Source organism: Synchytrium microbalum, assembly GCF_006535985.1.
Source record: "Synchytrium microbalum strain JEL517 chromosome Unknown SmJEL517_scf0032, whole genome shotgun sequence".
NCBI lineage: Eukaryota > Fungi > Chytridiomycota > Chytridiomycetes > Synchytriales > Synchytriaceae > Synchytrium > Synchytrium microbalum.
This window is the reverse complement of record NW_022158381.1, coordinates 67,887-92,604: the sequence shown is the minus strand read 5'-3', so window position 1 is coordinate 92,604 and position 24,718 is coordinate 67,887. Positions and strand designations below refer to the sequence as shown.

Sequence of the window (24,718 nt, the reverse complement as noted above, 5' to 3'; positions counted from 1 at the left end):
CGTCCTGTGTCTGTTGCTTTTACTGTTTCGTGACGACGCGGTTTGATTATGGCACCGACGTTGTGCCTAAATGACTTCATATTGCCACGTAATCTGATAGTAGGCAGTTTGACTGTACTCTTGAAATCCAATTTCCAGGTAGTCCTCTTTTCGTTGCTGTCAAGTAGCAGACGAGGTAAATGGAAACACAAGAAAATGAAGCTTGTGGCAGCTCTATGTCAGTGGTGTAGAATCTCACAAAAATAAATCAGAATCATATCCTGAATACCTGTTTCCTACCTCCTCAGCTCACAAATAGACTCCCGGCCTCATATTCTTCAATTGCGTCAAAGTCCAAACCTGACCAATTGTCAATTGAAATGTTTTATTTTTGAATGCAGAAACTGTTAACAATGTCTTGTCCATAATAATTGCTCTAGAAATATACAATGATTCCAAACAAGATGATAAAGATTAAAGAGAGAAAGGTAAAAATAACCAAAAAGACTTTCCACTAATTCATAGGAACAGCGTTCCGTCTAAACTGACTAAAGAAGCCAGATATACCGCCACCACCTCCAGCACTATTGTTCATTCCAGCATTATTACTATCTCTTCCACTCTGCAGGCGTTGCATGAGCCCCTGGTTATCAACACCATCAACTATCTGCGTATATTCATTCCACGAGATACGGCCGGTACTAAACAAGATCTCTGGAGGTGCTTGTTTGTTTCGGTTGAGTGATCCTGACATGTCGTCTGCAGCAAGTATGGAGAGTGGGAAGAGACCGGTTTGTAAGCTGGATCTGGATGTGCCTTGACCCCATCCATCTGAATAGACGGCACTATAACAAAGAAGATTGCTTAAGTTACAGGTACGTGCAAAAAAACTGTTGTAGTGTATTACCTAATATCAACAAAATCACCAGGATACAATCTCAATTCATCAGGTGCCTGGTTTATGTGCTCAATAGCAACTCTAAAGGGTGGAGCCGTTTTGGGGAGTGCTCGGCCAGGTACACCTCCATTATTTGAAACGTTTTGCTGCTGTTGAGGAATATCTTGTACTCTGACATGTTGCTCCCTATTATTGGTGTTTTGACGATTATTCGAGCCTGAGCTCCGTAATATACCACGAGGGCCGGTATCATTGTTATTGTTTACTGGTGCTGCTAACGTTGCAGCTGACTGTGCAGCGGCGAATGGGAAGAGTGAGGATCGTGGGGGAGGTTGTGGAGTTGGAGGTAATGGCGCATCAGTGCCATGTCCTGCTGGCGCTCCTGTTAGTCCTCGTTGCATTGATTGTGGTGCCTGTTGTTGTGAAGCTGCTTGTTGTACTGATTGTTGTGTGGCAGGATGCGCCAAAGGTGGTCCTTGTGGTGCTACAGGAGATGCTAATACAAATTCAGTTGGCCCGTTCGAAGAAGGCTGTGTAGCAGCTGCTGTGCTAGATACAATTGGAGCAGTGGTCGTGGGAGCGGCAGAGGGAGGCATCTTGCGATTAGATGGTTGACGACTGACGTTTTGTGTATCAGCTTGATGATTTACATCATTTGACTGGGTTGGCTGTTGTTGCTGTTGAAGCTGCTGCTGCAATTGCTCGTGTTGCTGGTGCTGTTGATCCTGATGTTGCTTATAGTAGTGATGCGCAGCGATGGCTCCACCAGCGAGTGCTGCACCTAAAAGTGAGGGAAAAAATACTACTTAATACTGAGATGCAAAAGCAAGCTTCAAGCTCAAAGCTAACGTACCTGCTGCTGCGCCAATAATTGGGTTTGAGATACCATTGTGGTGTTCGGGTTGTTGTGGCGCCTGTTGTTGCTGAGGATTTGAATTGAGTTGCTGCTGTTGTAAGGGTTGATTTGCATTAAGCTGGGGCTGCTGTTGAGGAGTTCCATTAAATTGAGGTTGTTGTGGGGGAGATCCATTAAAATGAGGTTGTTGTGGGGGAGATCCATTAAAATGAGGTTGTTGTCCATTAGAATATGCTTGTTGAGGCGGGTGCGAATCATGTTGTTGATAACGTGGTGCCATGGCACCACCTAAGCCTGCGCCTACAGCGGCTCCAGCAAGGCCTCCAGCGACTGGACTTCCACCAACAGGATAAGGCCTTGAGATATCATTGGCAGTCGCATAACCCGACCGTCTAACAGGCGTAGCATCCCAATCATCGTGATTGCGTCTACTGAATCGACTAAAGAAACTTGGACGAGGCTCTTCATCCCAATTGTTTCTGCGGTTGTTACTTGATGATTTGAATATGCCCGCACCCACACCAGCAGCAGCACCAGCAGCAAGTCCCGTACCAACACCAATACCACCATTATATCCACCATTGTATCCACTACTATATCTGCCTGGCTTTTCGTCTGCATACGATTCGTATACTCGTTGGCGATTTCGTCTCATTGCTGCGAGGCCAATGAGGAATGCGATAATGGCAATCACGATGATTACGGCGACAATGACTCCTATTACAATACCAATGTTGATACTGGTTCCACCAATATTGATTGATGGAATGATCGTGTCGGTAGGAGCAGGTGCCGGAGCGGTATAACATTTAGGTACAATCGCAGCTGTTGCTGATGCAGTGCTGGGGAAAGGTGCTGTAGACCATTGCGCCAATCCAGGATTGTAAAACCATACGTTCGGATCACTGATAGCACTAATACTGACTCGACCACCGTATATAGCAAGCTGAGTATCATTAATCGTGGTAGCTGAATGAAAGTATCGTGGCGCTGTTGGTGGGACAGGTAATGGTTGGGTCCATTGATAGGAAGTCAAGTCCAACCTGTACATTTCTGCGTACGAGGCTGCTGAATTGACGCCTCCAAACATGTAGAGAGATCCACCAACAACGTTACAACTCATGCCCCATCTTCCGGACGGCGGTGTGCCTGTGGTTGAGATTTGAGTCCAGCTGGAAGTACAGCTGCTGTAGACCCAGACGTCTGCTAGTGCGGATCCGTTGAAGGCACCATATGCCATGACGAGCGAGAGGCCATCTGGCATTGCGGCAGCACTGTTGAAAAGGTCTGTAAGTCAACAAGTGGCCAACGAGATTCAGAGTTGAACATAATAAGTACCAGTGATAAGACCGTGGTGGTGGAGAAGCAGTGTTATTGATGGCAACAAACTGTGCAGTGTTGTTTCCCAAAAACACTTGGGTGATATTGGAATCAGCTGTGCCACCTATATCAAACCAAAAGATCAGCATGAGAACTCTTATCATCTATCAGTTCAAGCTATTCACATACCAAACAAGAAAGCATCGCCTCCCAAAAACGTGAACGAAGCTCCAACACGTGAAGTCACATCTGGCGTAGTCCTGTTAAGAGTGACATTACTCCAAACAGTCCCATTTGCATTCGTTAACGGTAGAAACCGAAGTTGGTTTGGATCTGCGACTGGACCGCCCAATCCTCCTAAAGTTCACATCAAAACCGTTAAACCACCTGTGATCCACCAAGCTCCTCAACAAGACGTACCAAAGCAGTATGCAGTAGTGGGACTTTTCGTGCAAGCGGGATACTCTGGCTGGATATTCAATTCCACAGCACTTGTAACCAGGGTAACATTGACAAGGTTTAGATCAACAGAACTTAGTTCTAAGAAATGATACCTGTTGGCAACAGATGCAAGACAGGTGCACGGATTTCAAGCGGTGGGAACTTACGAGGAGCATCAACACCATTAGTTGTCGTAATTCCACCGACGATTAACAACGAGTTATCTCCAGAGAGGTGGTAAGCAGAGTGTCCAAACCGAATGGGAGACAATTGCAACTGTAAAGTGTGGGCTGGGAAGAGCAGCAAGAGTGAGAAGATCAGGCCGTGCATCCCGCGAAGCCTATCATGGAGTGTCATCTCTTCCAGTTCCACTGCTACGCTTATAGTTTTTTGGTTTGTTGATGGTGAGTTTCGCCCTCAGCCACCAAGCAACACAAATAACCACACTTTGCAAAAACACGTTTAAAAATTTAGACGATCGGTCCGGCACGACGTGTACAAGATGTACATCATATGAATTACATCAGTAAGAGAGTGTTTTATGTCCAACATTCATTTATTACATACAGTCACGCTCTTGATCTTCGTTAGATCTTGCCTGCAACATCCAACACATCATTCCAAATCATATCCACCACTGCCTTCTATACGCGCCTCTAATTTCATAGGTTGCTCCAGGTTCTTATACCTCCTGTCCCAATCATCATTCATCTATACATCTGACATCATCCGATCATAATTCTCATTCTCCTGACCGTCATCCTTTCCTTCCTCTTTCACCATGATAAAGTCAACCCACCACGTAACTGCCTTAGATACGTTGCAATTGGATTATGTGCTGGCAAAGGTGGTCGTGTCGACGTGACTTACCCGTTTCATCTCGCATGTCGTGGCTAAGAGGTACCAAAATACTTGATTCCGTGGATGTGGTGGATGCTGTGTTTGTTGTTGGTGGTGACATGAATCGGTTGAGGAGTGTGTATTCTTCGAATGACAGGGTTGAGAGAGAGATCTGTACGTGTATGGAGATGTTGGTTGTAGTCATGCTGATTCCATTTCGATGATTATGGGGCGTGGAGGTGGGATTGCGTGCTTTTCTTCTGCATGTTCTATGGCACGATGGTCGAATACACAACCCAGTCCAGTACTTGTGCAGAGATCAAATCAAACAGTAGCAAGTTTCCCGAGAAAGAAATGTAGGCCCTCTGTGCCTATCCAGACCTGGGAGTGGCCTAAGGTGGGATTGCCTTAAGGTCACATTACCAACAAGAAGAAAGTTCAACAGTAAAACCTCTCAACCAAATCGGACCTATTTAAACAACACACCTCGACAGCAGCCACGTGGGCCAGCGACAATCACAAACCAAACACATGGGCCAGCGACGGTCACAAACTTAACAGCAAGGACATGTTTGAGGAATGACACCTCGGCCACAGCCCATGCGCCAGCGACTACGCAACGTTTAAGACACCTCAACTGCAGCAGAGTCAGCGACGATTTGAAGTCTCGCGACGCGAACACCCTGTGATATGATTTGATTAGCTAAATGAGGGGAGATCCAGAGTGTTGAGTGTTCAAGAGCAGAACCATTGACCAAATCAGACTTGTTTGAAGCGCCCCTGGCCTCGGCCGCGGCGACATGGGCCAGCGACGATCGCAAACATGTCTCCGTGGGTTGGTTACTTGGTTGGGTGATTTCCAGGAGAGCGTTCAAGACTAGAACTATTGACCCAATCAGACATGTTTGAGGAGCCCCTGGCCCTCGGCCGCAGCCACATGGGCTAGCGACGATCGCAAACATATATTCGTGGTATGTTTGCTTGATTGGGTGATCTTGACGAGAGCTCGACAGTAGAGTCACAGTTTCAAGAGTTGATGTGGGTGCAAGGTTGAGCCCAGCCTTCACCAGTTGATTTCATGCCCTTGGAATGAGTAGAGAAATGGTGTCCTATCATAATATTAAGTGATGGCTTCCAGTATGGAAAATGTTTGAAATGTTAGAAGCGGAACCACACACGGCACTCCATTTACGTACAACGTACAAAGACGAGCCATAACAAGGCATCCGGTTCATCGTCACTGATTTCGATGGTAATGCATCTGGTCCTATAAGAGTATAACACTTGTCAGTTGCTTGTCGACGAGTTGCACTTTTTTGGTTTGTTTTCATTGCCATTTGTAAGGAATGGTAGGACTTGCTTGTATAGATCTGATATAGCACAGTGCACTTACTAGTGTCGAGCAGCGAATGCTTCTTTTCTCCAAGCTGTTTTGCTCCTTGCTTGATGCTGTATCGAGATTGTCTTTGGAATATGGAGCTGGAGGGATAGAAAATAGAGAGAGAGGGTGACCAGGATCGGGTGGCCCCGAATTTAAAGATCAAATACACCTGAAAGGTTGGAGCTGTTGCTATCCTAGCCTGTACTGTAGCTGTCTGCAGGTATTGAAGTCGCGAACATTAGAATGTCTTGTTGGGAGTTTTAGACATTCCTAGGAACTTTTTAACATAGTCTAAACAACGTTTACAAGATGCGCATCATAAGAATCCTATTACTTTTAAAGAGTTTGATGTTATATATTATTATTACAGTTGCAATCTTGAGGTTCTTCAGATCTTGCCAGCAAGATCCAACAAATCATTCCAATCATCTCCACCACTACCTTCTATAGGAACCTCTAGCTTCACAGGCTGCTCCAGATTCTTATACCTCCTATCCCAATCATCATTCATCTGTATGTGTGATATCATGTCCTCATTACCATCATCCTTTTCCTCCTCTTTCAGCGCCACATTCAACCCACCCAGAGGCTTTGGATACGATTCAATCGGATTATGTGCTGGAATAGGTGGTCGTGCCGACATTTGCGAATATGACCGTATAGGTGTTTTGCCCTTTTCGTCTCGTTTGTCCTGCGTAAGTGGTACATAAATACTTGATTCTGTTGATGCGGTAGATACTCTATTTGTTGGTGACATGAATGGGTTTAAGAGTGCGTATTCTTCGAATGAGGGGATTGGCGAGAGGGATCTGTATGTGTATGGGGATGTTGGTTGCGGTGATGTTGATTCCATTTCGATGGGATTTGTGGGGCTTGGAGATGCGATTGAGTAGTCTTCTACTATGCCGTGATGGTCCTTGGCGGAAGTAATATTACTATTAAGTGGTTGGCCAGGTGCAGCGCTCATAAATGCCGGAGTGATTCTACCTGTCATGTTACTGCGAGCTTCTACATGTGTTTCGACACTAGGGACTGGAGATGGAGACACACTTCTCGTCACGTCAGGAGTCATTGGCTTCGTAGTAGGTATTTCTGCTAAACTATATATAGATGTTGCCGATACTGGTGACGATTTCATAGACGACGCATAAAGCGGTGATCCTATATTATCTACTACAGTTCTATCATCACTCCCAACAGCAGATCGAGATGGACTTACTGGCGATGTGGGTTGTGGAGTAATCACGACATGATTCAAGACTGGGATTTTCGAATTGCTGTTGGCACTGCTAGACACTGAATCATTCCTTGACGGGACTGAATTCGTGACAGAGTTACTACGTGCTGCGTCCGACGACGTCGTAGAATAGTCATTATTCCTAGGATTCGAAGTTACGGATTGCGTATACCCCGTAGCGCCAGTTCCAAACTCTCCAGTTCCAAATCCTTCATCACTGAGACTGCCTATTGTACCTTTACTCATCATACTATGCTGGGTCGGTGGCGAGACGACCGTTCCACGAGGTGTTATAAACTGTCCATTCGGTAGCCGTAGTGCTGCTAGAGCAGGTGGTGATGGTCTTGTAGGTCTATTCAGTGATGTCTGACGATAATTCAATCCAGTTTCTGGTGCCTTCAGCGAAGATTCACTAGAGTTAGAAGGCAGCGCGGTAGCAGCTCGTATTCCTGATCCTACTAACGCAGGTTCTGGCACAGATGTCATAATCAAACCGCTTATAGACGGTGTTTGGTGCATGGGGATTGCGCCAGCTGGTGGTTTGTACATGTCATATGCTGGTGGCGATGATAGTTTGAAATCAGAGGATGCGGCGTCACTCCAATTTGATTCACTGTAGGTATCGTCTCGTTGATGGTATTGGACCCATTGGCCACTCGAGTTTTTCCTGTCAATAAGAATAGTTATTAGATGTTTTGTTCGTTCGTGGCAAAAAAGTCTCGTTGCAAGAGAAACCAATGCTTACTTAAAGCCAGACAGTGACTTTCCAGCACGACCAATCAATCGTTTCCGATATACAAAGAGGGCAGCTGCGATGACTATAACAGCAATAATACCACCAACAACTCCACCGATAACTCCACCTGAGACTCCATTACTTGAAGCAGCCACACTGCTTGCACCACTCGTTGCATTTCCTACTGCCGTATTCGTAGCAGCTGCAAACCAAGATCCAGCTGACGGTGAAGCTACAGGCGATGCGTATATAGCATTCGGAGTCGTTCCAGACAGCCATCCATTACTCAATGTATTAAAAAACCATAATCCAGCTCCAGCGCCCACATTACCCGACACAGCCAGTAGATTCGTGCCAACAACAGAAGCACCAATGTCTGAATTAGCAGAAGCCTGAGATAATTGCGTCCATGTATAATTGACGGTGTTGAGTTCCCATAAATCACCTAGATTGGCATCTTCTTGCCTTCCTCCATATACATACACTGGATTCAGCACTCCATCCGACTGTGGATTCAATGCTCTGCCACCACTACAAGCATGGTTTTCTCGGGCGACAGGTGCAGCATTCCCGAAAACCACTTCCGTCCAGGCATTACTACTAGCGTTATAAATCCAAGCATCCGATAACAGCGTACTGACATTATTTATCGTATAACTCCCAAACAGGATAATAAAACTCGACGACGTGAGAGCAACAGCACAATGTCCCCGTCTGGCCACCGGATTATTATTACTAGCCACGCTAACTGCTGTTGCTGTCCCCGTATCTGGATCAATAGCAACCAGATTTGCCAACGACAAGTACGCCTGAGTCGACGTCAACACGCTACCAGTAGCATCATTAGGCCGTGATCCTCCAAACACGTACACCGCGTTCTTCAAGCACGTGGCGGTATGCTTCTCTCTATACGGGAAAATCGATGTAGCTGCTCCAACTATCGGTTTTTGTGACCATATGAATTGTTTTGTGTCAATGGCCCATAGGGATGCGTTCAGATATACGTTCGTGAGTGGAGTTAAGCCTCCGAAACAGTATACCGTGCGGTTTGTATCCCAGTCGCAGGCGTGTCTGTATACGTTCGTAAGGGCGTTGGTGGATGAGAATTGGGTTATGCCGTAAGAGGTTGTTGCGTCTACTATGGCGCCGATGCCAGAGTAGGCTCCTATAAATGAAGTATGTAAGCTCTGGGAAGGCATGTAAAAGGAGGCTTCCAAGGAGATCTGTCCAATTCAAGCACACATCGTGCCAAGGCAACCATGTTTTTAGAATGCATGCGCAAAGAATCTCAAACTCTTTGATCACTTCAAATACACAAGATCTGCCTGTAGACAAGCACCAAATCAGCTTCACAGCATACCATTTGATCCAACTCCACCATGCACAAAAACGCCAGTAGAAATCGACACTACGGCATTTCCGCTATAGCCGGTTACGTTTCCTCTGAGCGTAATCTGAGCATCGGTCGATGATGCAAGCAATATCAGGGCGACCGATAGCAGGAAGTTTGTCAAAGACACCGATTCCACCATGGTGCTTCTTTTGGGCTTGGACGCTGATGCTGCTTACAAGATGGGGGAGGAGATGTTAAAGATAAGATAGCGATGCGATTAGCGGAACACAGCTAGCGCTTACCTCCCCTTTCCTGAAGGCCTCTTTCTTTACCTCTAAATGTTTTGTGGGCAGCTAACTTTCTTTCTTCAGGGCAAAAACGGAAAGGTCGTACACGAAATTTATCGGCGTTCTGGGGTAGTGCTGGCACGTTCATATGAATGTTCGCGCTGTACGCCAGTTATTTATACGTACCAGATAACTACACGGACGCTTTCAGTCAGATCAATAACAATACCAACGATTGGGGGTTAACAATTCCAAACCATGTTTTTAAGTTATAAATGATATCAAATCTCCTTCGTCTTGTTCTATACAGTCGAATACATGTATTCTCCTCCCAGACCTACATATTCAAACGTGGTGTCGTGAGTATAACCTTTAAGCATCGGTCAAGGCCACTGGCAACACCGTGGCCCAGCACACAATAACTGAGTAAATCCTTGTAAACCCTTACCATCATATTCGCCTTCATCAGTAAATCCTTTGGGACGTTTCATAGCACGTCTATCTCCAGAAAATACGTTTGGATAGAACATACGGTATGAGATGTATGCAATCGTCAGTCCAAGGAGGGATCCAGCCAATACGTCCTGGTTAAGAAATGAATTATGTGAGTAAATGATATCTTAACGAATGTGTCTGCTTTCCTGGTAATGTTTTTTTTTTAGCGTAAAACATACCGTTGGATGATGCTTGTTCTCTTCAGTTCTACTGATGGCTACATACGCAGCCCACATGAGTGGACAGACACACAATATCATTGATAAGACTGTGTGGCGCAAAACGTCAATTAGTCTGATCTTGATGCCCAAAAAAACGTTAATAATGCGACATCATACCTCGTCCATCATTGGGCTTTTCATCCAGACACCAGGCAGACAGCTTACCCGCAAGATATAAGCTAACCCATCCCATTCCAACGAAGGAGGATGAGGAATGTCCCGATGGGAACGATTCACGTCCATCTCTAACGATCTTGGGATCGCCTGTACAGACCATAGCAATTAGATCCATATCGCATCTGTCCAGGAAGTCCGGACGAAACCGGCCCATCCATGCTTTAAGGGTATCCGTTACAACTTTTGTCGCACCTATCGTTCCTCGTGTCAATATAGCTCAAAATCACCAAGCTCAAATCATCTCGAATCATACACATACCAGTAGCCAACAACAAACTCAGCGCCGCATGATGAAAATCATGCAACAAGTACGCCAACGACTCTCTAGCCAGATACTTCCTAATAACCCTCGAATCCGATCTATAATAGTCATGCCCCCATCTAGACACCAATAGCAGAGCGTGGTATGCAATACAGCACGTCATTGGCACGAAAACGGTTAGGAATGCGACTAGTTTCATAGGCACTATATCGCCTGCGTGGAACGGGCGAGTGATGTCAGGATCTAGGAGATTGATTTCGCGGAGGTAGGGTTGGAAGCTTGATGTCCATGTTGTTAGACCCCACTAAGAATGGAATTGGGTTTAGGAACGATGCTGTTTAAGAGGAAAGCACAGGCAACACGTACCAAAGCAGCTGCTACAAGGAAATCCACGATATAAAAGAAGGACCACCAGGGAAACAAGTCAGTTAATAGAGATCTAGGTTGCTCTGCAGCCTCCGTTGGTGGTGGCTATAGGAGATATTTAGAGATATTTAGGTATGCTACAAGCATGAGCTGTAGTGTTGGCCAAACCCAAACCGACTGAAACTAAAGTTTCAACAACATAAGCTGTTGGACCAACACATCCAGCACCACACAATGTGGAAACGATAGTTCCAACAACACACGACAACATATGCTAGCTTACGAAATAAGTCGTTTGTCTGTAAGTGTCTGTACGTGATGATGGTCTCTGAGGCAGTAACCTCGGCGAGATGGCGTCAATTATGGACGATGGTGTATGGCGTCCGATTTCTGGCGGGGTCCTTCCAAGCAGCGGTTGCTTTGGATTGGTGGTGCTGTTGCTCGCCATGTCAACGAGTTCAATTGAATCCGTCACAGCTTCAAGCTTGGATGATGAATGGGTAATATTTGAAGGTGGACAAATTGTAAGTTTACAGGTAAAAAATGAGGCGCTTGATGCGATGAGCTCTTACCTTTCCAGCACTGCCCTTTGCCAATGAAATTAGCGAGAAACAGTTTTGTTGAGATAACACCAGTGCGGACAGGACGATGCCAAGCTAATGACGTGTTTTTAAGCATCATAGACGCCTTAAAAATCTAAATTCAAAATCCAAAAAGTACCTAGTTAATATCTTCTTGGACCAAGCGACAAAGTGCTGGGTGATCTCATCACATCAATTGCTTGCGACCTTTGTGACCTATTGTTTCATACGAATAAAATCTACCTAGGCTGCAGATTCGTTTGCTTGTCTTAAAGGCACGATCGTCTATTTCAATTGTAGCAATAGACAGCACTTTGATCCAAATGGAGTGTTGGGAGGATCTAATTGTGTCAGTGATTGACGCAGCTAAGAATGCCTGAATGCCAAAGAAAATATTTGGAATATATCACGCTTCAACGCACGTGAACTCCCGGACGTGAAACTTTTGCACTTTTGAATCATCTAACATGTGCCATGTTCATGGCGGCACTCTTGCACAAATATTCATTGGTAATCTGGCTCACGCCGAATAGTACAGCAAGTCCCCGATTGGCTCTATACATTTTTCGATTCCTCTACACATTTACTACTATGAGGTTTATTCGTTCTTAATGGCACATGTAATATAATTAGCTTGTAATGCAATCTCTCTCACAACTCCACTATCCGCAAGCCTCCACTCTTGCCCCAATGGATCAAACAATAGCCCCGAGACATCAACAACCCGACACGACACTCTTGATATCTCGGATTCAAGTTCTTGTGGTGTCACGTATTGTTCATGTGTATGAGTACCTGCAGATACGAGTTTCAGTACCTGTTCCGCCATTAGGATCGTGAGGAAGTATGATATGGGTGTTCGGTTTATTGTTGATACGAATAGGAGGCCGTTTGGCTATATGAATAGATATCAGTGAGAAATGATAATGTATGAAGACGCAGATTTGATTATACCTTGAGTAATTGAGCACACGATTGTAAAAAGAGATGCCGATCTGAAACGTGCTCTATGATCTCTAGGGCACAAACCACGTCAAACGTTGAGGCGTGAGTTTCCGCCAGTTGCTCTATAAACGAATAGGTAAGTAGGGCTGAATCCAAATGGCAAGTGTGTACTACATACCAGCGGTAGTATTGATATACTTGACATTGGCCCTGACCAATGGATCCTCCCTCCCATGCATTTCCGCGACTCTCACACCAACAGGATCAGCATCAATACCAGTCACATTCGCCCCTAATCTAGCCAATCCTTCACTCAATAGTCCACCTCCACATCCAACATCAAGTATCGATTTGCTATGAAGTGCTTGATGTATATGATTATATGATGATGAAGCATCGTTCATAGTATTCTTGCGAGTCCAATCTCTAATATAGCTTGTTCTGACGGGATTCATTTTGTGTAGTAGGCGATATGGGCCGTAAGGATTCCACCAATGTTGAGCTTCATTGCTGAATCGGTTGATCTCGTCAGGTCGAATTGTGTTTGACGGTGAGGCTGTAGTAGATGAGGTATAAGCACGCGATATTGTTCTTGCTAGTGTTATAGAGCGCATCGTCGCTGTAGGGCTTCGTGATTAAGTTCGTTGAAAGATGTTTGGATTGGAGCGATAGAATGCAATGTTGGAATTCGCAACACGTTTAGGCGGCGATCACTGTAGGGAAACGTGTCGTTTCGCGTAATTCTGTCTTGTCCATATCAAGAACTGCTTCGTTCATTGAGCTTTTCGTGAATCCTGGAATTCCTCGTTCCCGTCGACTTTCGAAAATCAAGTCTATGAGGTCCCGAAGGACGAGACGACAGTTAATCTCAATTGTATTCTCTCTTAACAGCTTTAGGCATAAATTATAATCAGAAAGTATGGCTCTGAATGCCCGTAAATCATTACGAGAACGTGTCGACGACTTTGAAGCTCAAATCATACTGTCGGATTCGCAAAAGGACAGTATATTGAGACTACAGGAAGCTTGCTCGGAATTGCCATTTCCTACTCATGTAAGGGCTTGATACATTCATATCGTATCTGGATTTAAGATATACATTGTATTCCAACACAATCAATACTAGTTACAAGGTGATGATGACAATGAACAAGACGACGACCAACAACAACAATCAACTTTATCACTCGTCACGCCATCACGAAGTCGTGCACCGTCATTTATGATGCAAGATGCACTTCCTGCTAGAGCTAAAGCAAACGAAACTACCACAAGAAAGAGCACTCATGAATTGATGACTGGTGTCGACGATCCAATTGAGAATACGCAGCAATTTTTTGGCTGGTTTGCGCGTATTGAAGAAGATATGGAAGTGGGGCAGGAGGACATCTATAGGTATCGTGTTTTGTACTCAACGGAAGGAGCGTTCCAGACCAGCTAATGTTCTTTTCTGCCACGTGAAGGTCGTATCTGGAATCAATATACACGTATAGGAAAACATGCGATAACGTGCTCTCAACGATAGCTTCTACAAGAGACCTATTGAATAGTCTCAAAGAGAATTACGAGTCTGTGGATCAAAAGACGAGGGGCTTGCAACTTGCTTGTGAAAAGTTACTTGCTGAGCAGGTGCGTCTTATTGCACTACCTAAACTGATGTGATAAGTTTATTGACTCAGATATCTTTTTGGACAATTCAAACAGATGCACTTGCTACACGTAGCAGATCAAGTAGCAGTCAAACTCAACTATTTCAATGATCTCGAACCTATATCCAAACTATTTAGCTCGCCCGGCGAAACAGTGTGTTTGGACGACAAGTTTATACCGTTCTTGCATAGACTGGATGAGTGTATTGCTTTTGTGCAATCGAATGTGAGTCCTGCAGCGCGAAAAAACTCTTGAACTACAGATGATAACTCTTTAGTTTTGTTTAGCTCAATTACAAGGACGCTGAACTCTTCCTCATGCGATTCAGACAATGCATGACTCGTGGAATGAGTCTTGTCAAACTCCACATTGTAAACACATTACGCGGATTACAAACTGATGTGAGAGATCGATTAGCCAATAGACCACCGAACGAAGTTTTGCCTGCCAGTCTGCATACGTCGCTATTTTATGTTAAATTCAAGACAGTGGCTCCAAGATTGAAGGCTTTGGTCGCTGAAATTGAGAGTAGGGTGCCGAGTCATAAAGAGTATGTATGGCGAACCATAGTGGGTCTTTTTTTGGTCTGACTCTCTAGACTCATGCACTATCTGGTAGATATCATTCTTTACTACAAGACTGTTATAATGCCTTCTTTCAGGTCAGAGCTTCATTGCTGGGCCCTCAGATTCAACTTCATGTACAGGAGATTTCGAATGATAAGGATTTGCTCTCCTTTGTAAGCATGAGTTCAACCTTGTTATTTTTTTTGTTGCTCACGGTCTCTTAGGCACGAAGCGGATCAGTTTACATGACTGGCGTATGCCGGGATGAATACACTCTATTCTTTGAGTTCTTTAGTTCAGGGCAAGATGAATTGTCGTAAGTGTGTTGGTGAGTCTTCTCAGTCGCAAAACAACGTCAGGCTAAACTTATTTATAGTGGATACCTGGAATCTCTCTCCATGCACTTGTACGATGCTCTACGGCCTCTCATACTACGTGAATCCCGAATTGACATCTTGTCGGACTTGTGTTTGGCTATACAAGCGGCCATGGCATCTCAAACTGCTACTCTAAATCTAGTCAAGCCAGTCAAAAGCCAGCCAGATGAGCTTGAACAAGATGGAGAGCAATCAGAAGAAATCAATGGTGATGAAGAGGACGAGAATGGTTATGAGCGTAGAATGACTAAACAACAAGAACAAGAGGCCGAAGATGATGGATTGGGCTTTGTTACAGCATCCGTCAGACTTGTGTTGGAAGATACGCAATCTCGACTTGCGTTTAGGGCTCAGACGTTTATTAAACAGGATATTCAAGGGTTTAAGCCCCGTGAAGATGAGATATTGTTGTTTGCTCGTGGACGTGGATGTGAGTGAATTTCATATATATTGAAACGGGGTCTCTTTTTTATGGGTGACCTTTCAATTTTTAATAGTACCTCTACCAGCACCAGTATCAACATCAACTGGCTTTGCCCCTGTCATAACAGCCCCCAATTCACCGGAGGCAACAACCTCAACTACCAGCATTACACCTGCAAACACCATGTCGCTCTCCATAACCGAATCCACAGATGGAGATCCTTTCGCGTTGGCACCACCGCCATTAGCACCAAACTCTGCCATCGAACCTGCGAGAAGGCCATCAGCTGATATCTCTGCACCTGGATTTGCGAGATTGGTGTATGGAAGTGGAGAGTGGTATCCTACTATGCAGAGGTGCTTGTATATATTGGGCAAGCTGTATCGATGTGTTCCGGTACGTAATGAGAGCATCCGATTTCTGACCATGTAATATGAGGTGTTTTCTCTGGCGCTTATCGATATATACTGCTTTGAACCTTAGACAACAGTGTTTGAAGATCTGGCTGAGGAAGCAGTGGATGAGTGCCGTGCTTCTCTTGTTGGTGTTAGTTTGATTATTGCTTTAAAGCAGGTATGTATGCCGAGTGGGTTGTGGTGACTTGAGTGGCATATGTACATTTTGAAGGCTTCCGTTTGCTACATACAAACCTACAATAGACAAAAACGGACGGTGAACTGTTCCTTATCAAGAATCTTCTCATGCTGCGAGAACAAATAGCCCCCTTTGAGGTCGCGTTTGTTAGGAAGGAGGAGATCTTGGACTTTGGTGCTCTTCAAGGTATTCCCGCTGATGCTGTCCGCTTTCTTTGTTGTTACTAGGCTGCGTTAACACTGCAGCAAATAACAGCGGCCGTATCTACCGTCTTATCCGATCCACTATCATTCGGCAATCTATCTCAAGCTGTCATGGCTGGTGTATCATTGCCAAGGACTGTTGAGAGTTATCCTGATGCTAAGGAGGTAACAGTCCCCTTCGTTTTCACTCTTTTTTTGTGTCTCGTCGCTTATTGACGACTGTGCAAAAACAACAGGGAGTTGATAAGGAACTTAAACGCGTATGTGAGGATTTCATCTTGGATACTACGAGGTCGTGTGTTGAACCGTTGTCCAGCTTCTTGCTCAAGGTAAAGAGAATCATTTGGTATATTAGAATAAAAGCCCCAGTGTAAGTGACGATATCATGCTCAATCGATCATGCTGCTTTCTTTTAGGTTCAAGTCTTCAGATTGCGAGATGGGTCATCAAGGTCAAGTTCAGTACCTCGTGAATCTCTCGCTGCTCAGAATTTCGCACAGCCAGGTATGTATACAATGAGATGTCATGCTAGAGAAAGACTTGTAATCTATGCGGAGATTGTTTCCGCGTTTTTCGTTCCCTCAAAGCTAGCTTATTATGATATTATTTAGCTCAAGTCTTACAAATCCAAGACGCATTCCGTGAAGTCCTCTCCAAGAGACTAGGATATGCTATATCCCGAATGGCTGATTATCTTGGTGATAAGAGAACTGAAGCTGTGCTTATTCGTGTTATGAGGGTGAGTCTGTTTTGCGAATTCAACCCATGCAGAAAAGACGATGTCAACCGCTTCCATATCTTCTAATCTTAAAGGCAAACATCATCGACACCTATCAAGCATTCTACGATATTGTTCAAACCGAGTATGATTTATCTGTGCAAGGACGAGTGACGACTGTTGATTCTATAGCAAAGATGATTGATGCGGTTTGTAGTGCCGTGAAGGCTCCTACGATGGAGGGAACGTCATCATAATAGAGATGGTTTCGATACATCATGGATATGCTCTTGTCATTTTTTTTCGCTTGCATTTGGGGGCTGGGTTGGAATTTTGAAATGTGTTGGTCAGACATACTCTGCTTATCAAACTATGTTTTGAACCTTTGGCAGGTATGCTTACAAGCTTGCAAGATGATAATGATGCTCGATCTTGGTGAAGCACTGTCATGGATTATGCATATGAACAGTGTGTGTACTTTTATGTCGACAGTATTGTGATGTCTGTTTGATTTGCAATGAGAAACTGTGAGATTGTATAAGAGGACTGGTGAGAGCGCCGGATGTCATACAGAAGAGGAAGTAAGTGTTATTTTCAGTCGAGATTTCCCTTTTTTGCGTGAGGTCTCTCAAGTAGATTCTATCGTAGACATCAATCATGTTACAGTACGATTTTCAATGCCTTTCGTTCATACCGGCCTTCGCCACTTGCACCTCAGATTTAGATTCATGCACATGAGATGCCGAATGATGAGGAGATGGTTAACCTATGTTGGCAAGCCATACGTACTTCCCTGCTACTAGTTTTGCTCACCATCATCCTGTCTTTAGTCCAGACGTGAATCAGTATCTAAGAGTAGTGTCTGTCTATGGCAGCTTTTATGATGGATTATTCTGTTTCGCCTCGATTCCATTTTCATAAGGAAGTGGATCACTCTTCACGGTGTATGTCTAGATGGATACACTCTATTCCTTGAGATTTTCAATTTTGGACGAGATTACTTATTTTTGCGTGTCTTTGAGTCGTCATTGAAAAGGAGCTGGATTAACATTGCTTGCATAGTGGATACCTGCCATCGCACCTATACGATTCGTCTTGACCTCATAGCCTTACATGAATCGCGAATCTACGTCTTGTCTAACTTGTCTTTGGCTATAACAAGCAGTCCTCACCTTCCGAAAATGCCGCCTTCTCGTGACAGTGTGCCCGAGTTGGTCTAAGGGGTTTGACTCGAAATCAAATATGTTTACATGCCCAGTTTCAAATCCTGGCACTGTCGAGACCTTTTTTGAACGGGCACAGCGCCATATATAGATGTGCCTGGGAATGCCAAATCAAACCAGTCAACAGCAAATCAGGTCAACTCGGACCAAGACGGCGCAGTGTGAATGAAAAACGATGCATTGGGGGATTTTTTTATGTGGATAGCAACTTGGGTCTAGAACCAAGACTTCGATTAAACCGGATACTCAAGGGATTTTTAAGTCTTGTGCAGACGATCTCGAAATTCTTAACTCCACAGGCAATATTGTTTTTTGTTGCTGCTTTTCTTTATCAATACCATTCAGCAACAGTACCAGGACCACTGATCAACACCAACTGGCTCCGCACCTGGTTAGCGGCCCTTATTCACATGAAGCAAGACCTCAACGACGAGCAGCAATTCACCGATAAAGACCGTGTCACTTTCCATAGCTGAAACCTGCAAATGGCGATCCACCAACAGCCTACTATGGAGAGGTGCTTGTATGCACGGGTAGGTAGCTATACATTTTGAAATGGTGCATAGTTCTTTCGGCTTTCACAATTTTCTGCTTTCCTCCAATTTAGACGACCGCAGTTCAAGATTTGGCTGGAGAAGCAGTACACGAATGCGTGCTTTGCTCGTTTGATCGTTGTTTCTAAACAGGTATTGTGTGGAATTTGAAGCAGGTACGCAAAGTGTTGGTCTGCTATGACCTGATCGTTATGTAGAGATTCCGGAAGTTGTTTCTCTGTCGTCTTGTTAATACGTTCATAATATAATAGACAATTGAACGCACCTTAGTCAAGAACTTACTCATCTTTCATGCATTGGGAAGGGGAAGAAATTGCTTTTGTTGAGGTAGCGCTTGTTAGCAAGGAGGTGACCTTGCGCTTCTTTGCTCTCTAAGTTATTTACCTATTTCAATTTCCATTTTTAATGGCTTCCATAATTGTATAATTGTGTTCGATTTTGGCTCAACATCCTCTGACACACTTTTCTAAACAGCCGCTGTATCGACCATCCTATCCTATTCAATCCACCATCATTTGGATGCTATGATGGGTGCATGAATACCACAGGATGTTGAGATTTTTCGTTATGCCGCAGAGGTAAGTAGTCCTTTTTTTGTCTCGAAGTGCTTACTACTCCGTTTTGATCGCAAAATTGTTAGTGTACAAGGAGCTAAAATCAACGATACAGCTATGTAATTCTATCTTATTCTTGGATGCGACGATGTGGTGTGCTGAGCCGTTGGCGAGTTTCTTCGCTCAGAGTAAGAATTCAATTTGGTAGATGGACAACCAAAAAAAGTTACTGCATCATCGGTGAATCAGGCTAAAATTGACCAGGTTTTGCATTGCAATGGGGACACGTTTTCAGATTACAAACTAGATCATCAAGGGCAAGTTCAGTATCACGTGAAATTGCTACTGCGCCGAATTTTGCTCGCTAGTATTTGTGAGATCACAAGAAGATGCTTTGTGTTGACTGAAACTGGCATTTGTAACAACAGCGATTCTGATTGTTTCTTCGTCCACATCATATTTATGTACTAGGTAAAAATTCAAGATGCATTCTGTGGAGTCCTCTCAACGATCTTAGCCTGAATGAGCTGAGTATCTGGGTGATAGGAGAACTGGGGACAAGTGTTTGTGTGATGCGAGTGAGTCAGTTTGTAATATTTTGCCATATGATGTAAAACAACTACTGATGGCCAAGTCAAAACAAACTGAGCCTGCACGTGCTGGTGGTGTGTGTGTGTGGTTATTATTATGCAAACATCCTTCTTGCATATCAACCGTTGTATGATGCAATTGAAGCAGAGTTAAGCTGTAACGGTATACGCGGTGTCTGCGATTGTTGCTACCATAGTGCTGCAGTACATTTCTGCTCAATGTCGTGCGAATGGAGTGCAAGTGGCATTGCTGCATTGGAGAAAAGTTAAAAGAGGTGTTTTGATGCATAATTGTCTAATCGCGAAAGCGTAGCTCTTGGATATTCGGTGGGAGGTTTGTTGCTGTTGGTCAGAAGCTATACTGCTGTTGCTCAAAACACCAGACAAGTACGTCAGAGTCAAGTTGAAATCGACTATTAAAAGTGTACATAGTACATAGCTTGTATACATGACCGTCGTTTATGCGGCCTTTAAGACTGTTGCCTTGTCGTTTTGCGTCGATTTCTAACACATCAGAGCATTTATATCAATATGCAAGAAGGGTCTGTCTGGATCGATCGGGAGGGCTGGAGACAATCAAAACAGTCGATCGCTTGTTTTGATGAAGCTTTTCGTTCCCAACTTTTAGTTCCTTCTTCTCAGATATTCGTCATTTGGTACGATTCTGTCAGCAATAAAATCAGCAACATCAAACTTGAGCAGGCTTTGGACGGAGGAGCTGTTTCAAGATCGAGAAGAGGGGGAAAACATATTTTGTAGTGGAAATCGAGTAATTTTTGGGGTGTTTCATGTGCGGTATGTATTCCTATGGGTGATCTCAGTTGCGACGTGTCGTTCGATCTGCTCGGGAACGGAACGATGACCAACCGCAGTCGTGTTTTAAGAGAACAGTTTGATGAATTGATGAAAACGAATACCTTGGTGTGGATAAAAGTTGGCGCATAGTTGAGTCCTTGTATTTCTGATATGGTATGGTTGAATGTAAGTCAGTTTGGTGTGAGATCAGCAAGGGGACGATTTGCTGTGTCGCGAAACGGATGTAAAATAGCCAAAACTGGAGCTTTATTGTGTAAAGTTTGGTGCATTATTGCAGTATATAGATATGGAGATGGGAGTACCCGTTTTGAGTTTGTGGGGAATATGATGATTTCTGGCGTATTCTAGCAGGACTTGACTTGAATGTGACCGCAATTACATCATCTCGCAGTTTTTCTCATTTACCGGTTTTGGTTGACACGGCTAGTCGGCATTAGGTAAATTACCATTGCGGCTTCACTTGTTATGTTAACACGGTGTAAACAATGAGCGACGACGAAACTGGGTACGAAAACGAACGGTTTACAAAGCATATTGCAAGTATGTCTATAGTACACCTAGATATTGTCACTCGCGAAGGAAAACTTTGGTTGGAATGATCAGCCTTTTTATCCTGTGCATTCGACTGGTACTTTCTGAAACATGACAGGGGTAAACTCCACTTGGACAGGGGGCATATGCAATGCAAAGCCGCACAAATAGCAAACATTCGTCATTTGATGGGATGGGGGGATATCAAACTCACATCGGGCGAAACTTGTTACAACATTTTTAAACTTTCACGTTCGCAACAACTTGATCATCACTTGGTATAAATCAATTACAACCACATCTTGCCAGTACCTTACAATACTGTACTTGCTCTACCACATCTGCACTTGGTTGTTGGCATCCCACTCATCGTGAACGCTCTGACCTTTTTCCACACCGGAAACTTCGAAAACAAGCATTGCGGGATAGAAATCTGCTCGAGTAGCCACGTTTAAAGGTAAGTGACCTGCTTGAATACTTCACATGCATCATATTATCCTTGGTATCCACGTGCATTCCTTGTCTTCCTCGACGTCCGGTGCTACGTTGTTGATTACTCCCTCCTGCGCCAGCAACCGTTATGACGTTCAGTCTTCGCAAGTGCCGGACAATATGGAACTAACCCGCTACTACTACTATTAGTATCCAGACACTCATCCCTCCTCCTTGCTGCTCGTCCAAACACACATCAGCCTCGTGGCAAACTGCTTGGCATTAACAATTTGCAGATCATAAGAAATCCGGAAGTACTATAACTGGATAAAAAAGCTTGATCCTTCCTTCAATCTACATCTTCACAAATGCTAGTAGACGCTCCTTACGATCTTGGTATGTCTTGTTGGCTGTAGTTTACTCGTTGTGATGTCGTATGAGCACGAGCCGATGACAAGTTACTCATTCCAACTTTTCTCCAATATCAACCCCAGATCATAAGCGCTACTCATCCTCTCCATCATCAGGATCATCTCCTGCTGCGTCATCAATGGGCGACGATGACCAAGACTATATACCAACCACCACAATCGCAGCTAGCAAACGTACTACACGACGATCTGCTGCCTTATCACGCAACACCTCTGCATCTCCCAGTAAGGGCCGATCAGCCGGTAACGCTGTAAGACCTGTGCAGCTAGACGGTGGCTCTGTTGAATCATGGCATGGTATCATCTCCTCCACAAGAGATGCTCTCTTGATCATCCAGGCTTGTCGCCAAGGCATCTTGCCCATACTCATGAACCGTCCCAAGGATCGTGAACAGGATATGATTCGATCTGGTACTATTATCGTGTTTATGGAACGTCAGTCGGGGTAAGTCTCTTGAGTTTAGCGTTAGTTAGTCCGCTCATAATTAATTTTCTTATTCTCGTGATAGTATGAAGAGATGGAGAGATGGATATCGCTGGACTCCGTCTCGTATTGCTACGCCATTCTTGATCTACAGGTGTGTTTGTAGCAGTAATATACCAATCAGTTGTTTCGAACACTGACGAAGTTCGTTTATTTTACTAGACAATTGGACGATGAACATGAAGATTCAGAACCAGAGTCTGCACGTAAGTTTATGGCTGTGTTGCTTTGTCTATCTCGAACATACTGTCTAACGACATGTCCATAATTTTTTAGCTCCAGCTCGTCGTATCACAGACATGAATCTAAAGAAGGGTGGCTTGATAAAGAAGGCTCTCTCAGTCTCTGTTGATGGCACCAAGATCCACATGATTTCATGTAAGTGTGGTATGATTGCTCGGCACGTCATCTTTAACCAGGCTAACCTACTCCTATCACAACCAGACTTCACCAAGGAAGATGAATCAGAAGGAGCATTGCCATCACCCTCCAACGTCTCTACGTTTACAAACATCAATATACCCATCGAATTGTGGTCAGAAGTACAACCAGAGACGACTGCCACCACAACCGAACCATCTCCACGTCGTAAACCAGTACAATCATCCCCTTCAGATCAGCCATCACCATCGCCATCACACACTAGTGAAGAAGGATCCGAGCCACTTAGACGGGTCAAGGCTGAAGGATATTCTAGTATCTCACCATCACCTGAAGCTGAGAATGCATCAGACGCGGTTGATGCCTTCTGGGTCTTGTCTCAAGTAGCCAATGGAACTCTCAACCCCAGCAACACTACTCTGACGGGGCTGGGGTTGAGTGGTAGCAATCTACATCGTAGTAATAGTAATGCGACTCTGGGTAGTAGCAGTAGTGGAAGTACTTCTAACACTGCTTTGGGACAATCACCATTTGCCCTATACGGTATGGCCAATGTCTTGTCTCAACTCGGTGTACCACCAGTTATACCAATGGCTCCACAAATGGTACCAACAGCCGCAGGATATCCTTCTGGTCTTATGACTGGGTCACTACCAACATTATCGTCATTCTCCCAATATATGCAGCAACGACCAGTAGCACAACAATCATATCCTGTAATGGATGCCAATGCGACCATGAGTGCTCTAACACAAGGTGGTAATAGTCAACTAAATAACAGTAGCAATGCCGAGATAGCAGCTCGACAACCTCGGCCACGAACGACTTCATACAACTCTGTGCCATCATACCATCCATACCGTCTATCACCGGAACGAACTCACTCTGAACTGGTTAATATCGCCAACCTCAACGGTAGTGTTAGTAGCAATAGTAATCGTCAGCCATCACCGCCCGTGTCTCAAAAGCAGCTATTTAAACAAGCTCCAGCCACTGTAACTCGACCAAGAGGTGTATCTGATCCAATAAGATATCAACATAATGAACAGCAACAACAAACATCTGCACCACAACCGCAAGAAGCCGCACCAGCCACAGTCGCTTGGAATCCAGACTATTGGATTAGTCCAGGAGAAATGCTAAATATGCTGAGTGCAAATCGTCAGCTGCCAGCACAACCCACTGAGCCGATACCGCCTGTAGTACAACAGCAACAATCTATACCAACAACATATGATGGCATATCCGCTCAGCCCTACTTGGCTGCTGTAATGGAAGCTATGATGAATCCAGCTCAACAACAAGCTCAACAGCAAGCTCAACAACAACAGCAGGAGCTTCTACAACAGCAACGATATGGTAATGGATTTGCCTTCACATCACCATCTGGTAACGATATGATGATGGTTGATGAACATACCATGCAACAACATCAACAATACCACCAACAGGCACTTCAGCAACCTCAGTGGGATAGTGACCGTGCGTTACTGGAGGCATTTGGGTTGAACTATAAGAATCAACAGCAGTAGATGCAAGTGGTGGTGGAGTTGGGTTGTATGATTAAGTGGATGATGAGTGGTGGTTGTAATATCTTTTGTCTGTCTGTCTGTCTGCCTGCCTATATTGTCTTTCTATCAGTATCATATAACAATCACAACAACAGTGCCTGAAGGATTTTAAACAGTTAACATATTCTTTTATAACAAGAAAAACAATACAAAATATTATCTATCCAGCATATCTTGAATTGTGTCGTCTTGTCCGTGTCTGGTTGTGATTGACTATTCCCTGAATGTGTTGGTCTTCGGAACTTTTTTCTTGGTGCAATTAGC

The 24,718-nt window shown here is 44.4% G+C and overlaps 4 protein-coding genes across 4 annotated transcripts; 2 read left to right on the top strand and 2 right to left on the bottom strand.

Moving 5' to 3' along the window:
- Window positions 1-9,610: 9,610 nt before the first annotated feature.
- Window positions 9,611-11,277, bottom strand: SmJEL517_g04571 (uncharacterized protein; the record flags this gene model as incomplete). Its single annotated transcript, XM_031170499.1, has 7 exons — window positions 9,611-9,645; window positions 9,757-9,892; window positions 9,983-10,071; window positions 10,142-10,393; window positions 10,461-10,767; window positions 10,830-10,934; window positions 11,113-11,277. The coding sequence occupies 7 exons, from the start codon at window positions 11,275-11,277 to the stop codon at window positions 9,611-9,613; spliced, it is 1,089 nt and encodes a 362-aa protein (XP_031023525.1).
- A 731-nt stretch (window positions 11,278-12,008) lies between these two features.
- Window positions 12,009-12,969, bottom strand: SmJEL517_g04570 (uncharacterized protein; the record flags this gene model as incomplete). The annotated part of the gene is made up of 3 exons (XM_031170498.1): window positions 12,009-12,305; window positions 12,365-12,477; window positions 12,534-12,969. 3 exons carry the CDS (start codon window positions 12,967-12,969, stop codon window positions 12,009-12,011), a joined length of 846 nt encoding a protein of 281 aa, XP_031023526.1.
- A 305-nt stretch (window positions 12,970-13,274) lies between these two features.
- On the top strand, window positions 13,275-17,144 carry SmJEL517_g04569 (uncharacterized protein; the record flags this gene model as incomplete). Its single annotated transcript, XM_031170497.1, has 16 exons — window positions 13,275-13,409; window positions 13,482-13,750; window positions 13,819-13,984; window positions 14,060-14,230; window positions 14,293-14,555; window positions 14,624-14,744; window positions 14,796-14,887; window positions 14,948-15,378; window positions 15,446-15,768; window positions 15,856-15,945; window positions 16,032-16,152; window positions 16,222-16,334; window positions 16,406-16,498; window positions 16,586-16,673; window positions 16,781-16,908; window positions 16,983-17,144. 16 exons carry the CDS (start codon window positions 13,275-13,277, stop codon window positions 17,142-17,144), a joined length of 2,766 nt encoding a protein of 921 aa, XP_031023497.1.
- A 4,811-nt stretch (window positions 17,145-21,955) lies between these two features.
- Window positions 21,956-24,415, top strand: SmJEL517_g04568 (uncharacterized protein; the record flags this gene model as incomplete). The annotated part of the gene is made up of 6 exons (XM_031170496.1): window positions 21,956-21,983; window positions 22,082-22,463; window positions 22,528-22,596; window positions 22,665-22,708; window positions 22,779-22,880; window positions 22,947-24,415. The coding sequence occupies 6 exons, from the start codon at window positions 21,956-21,958 to the stop codon at window positions 24,413-24,415; spliced, it is 2,094 nt and encodes a 697-aa protein (XP_031023496.1).
- Between the last annotated feature and the right edge of the window lie 303 nt (window positions 24,416-24,718).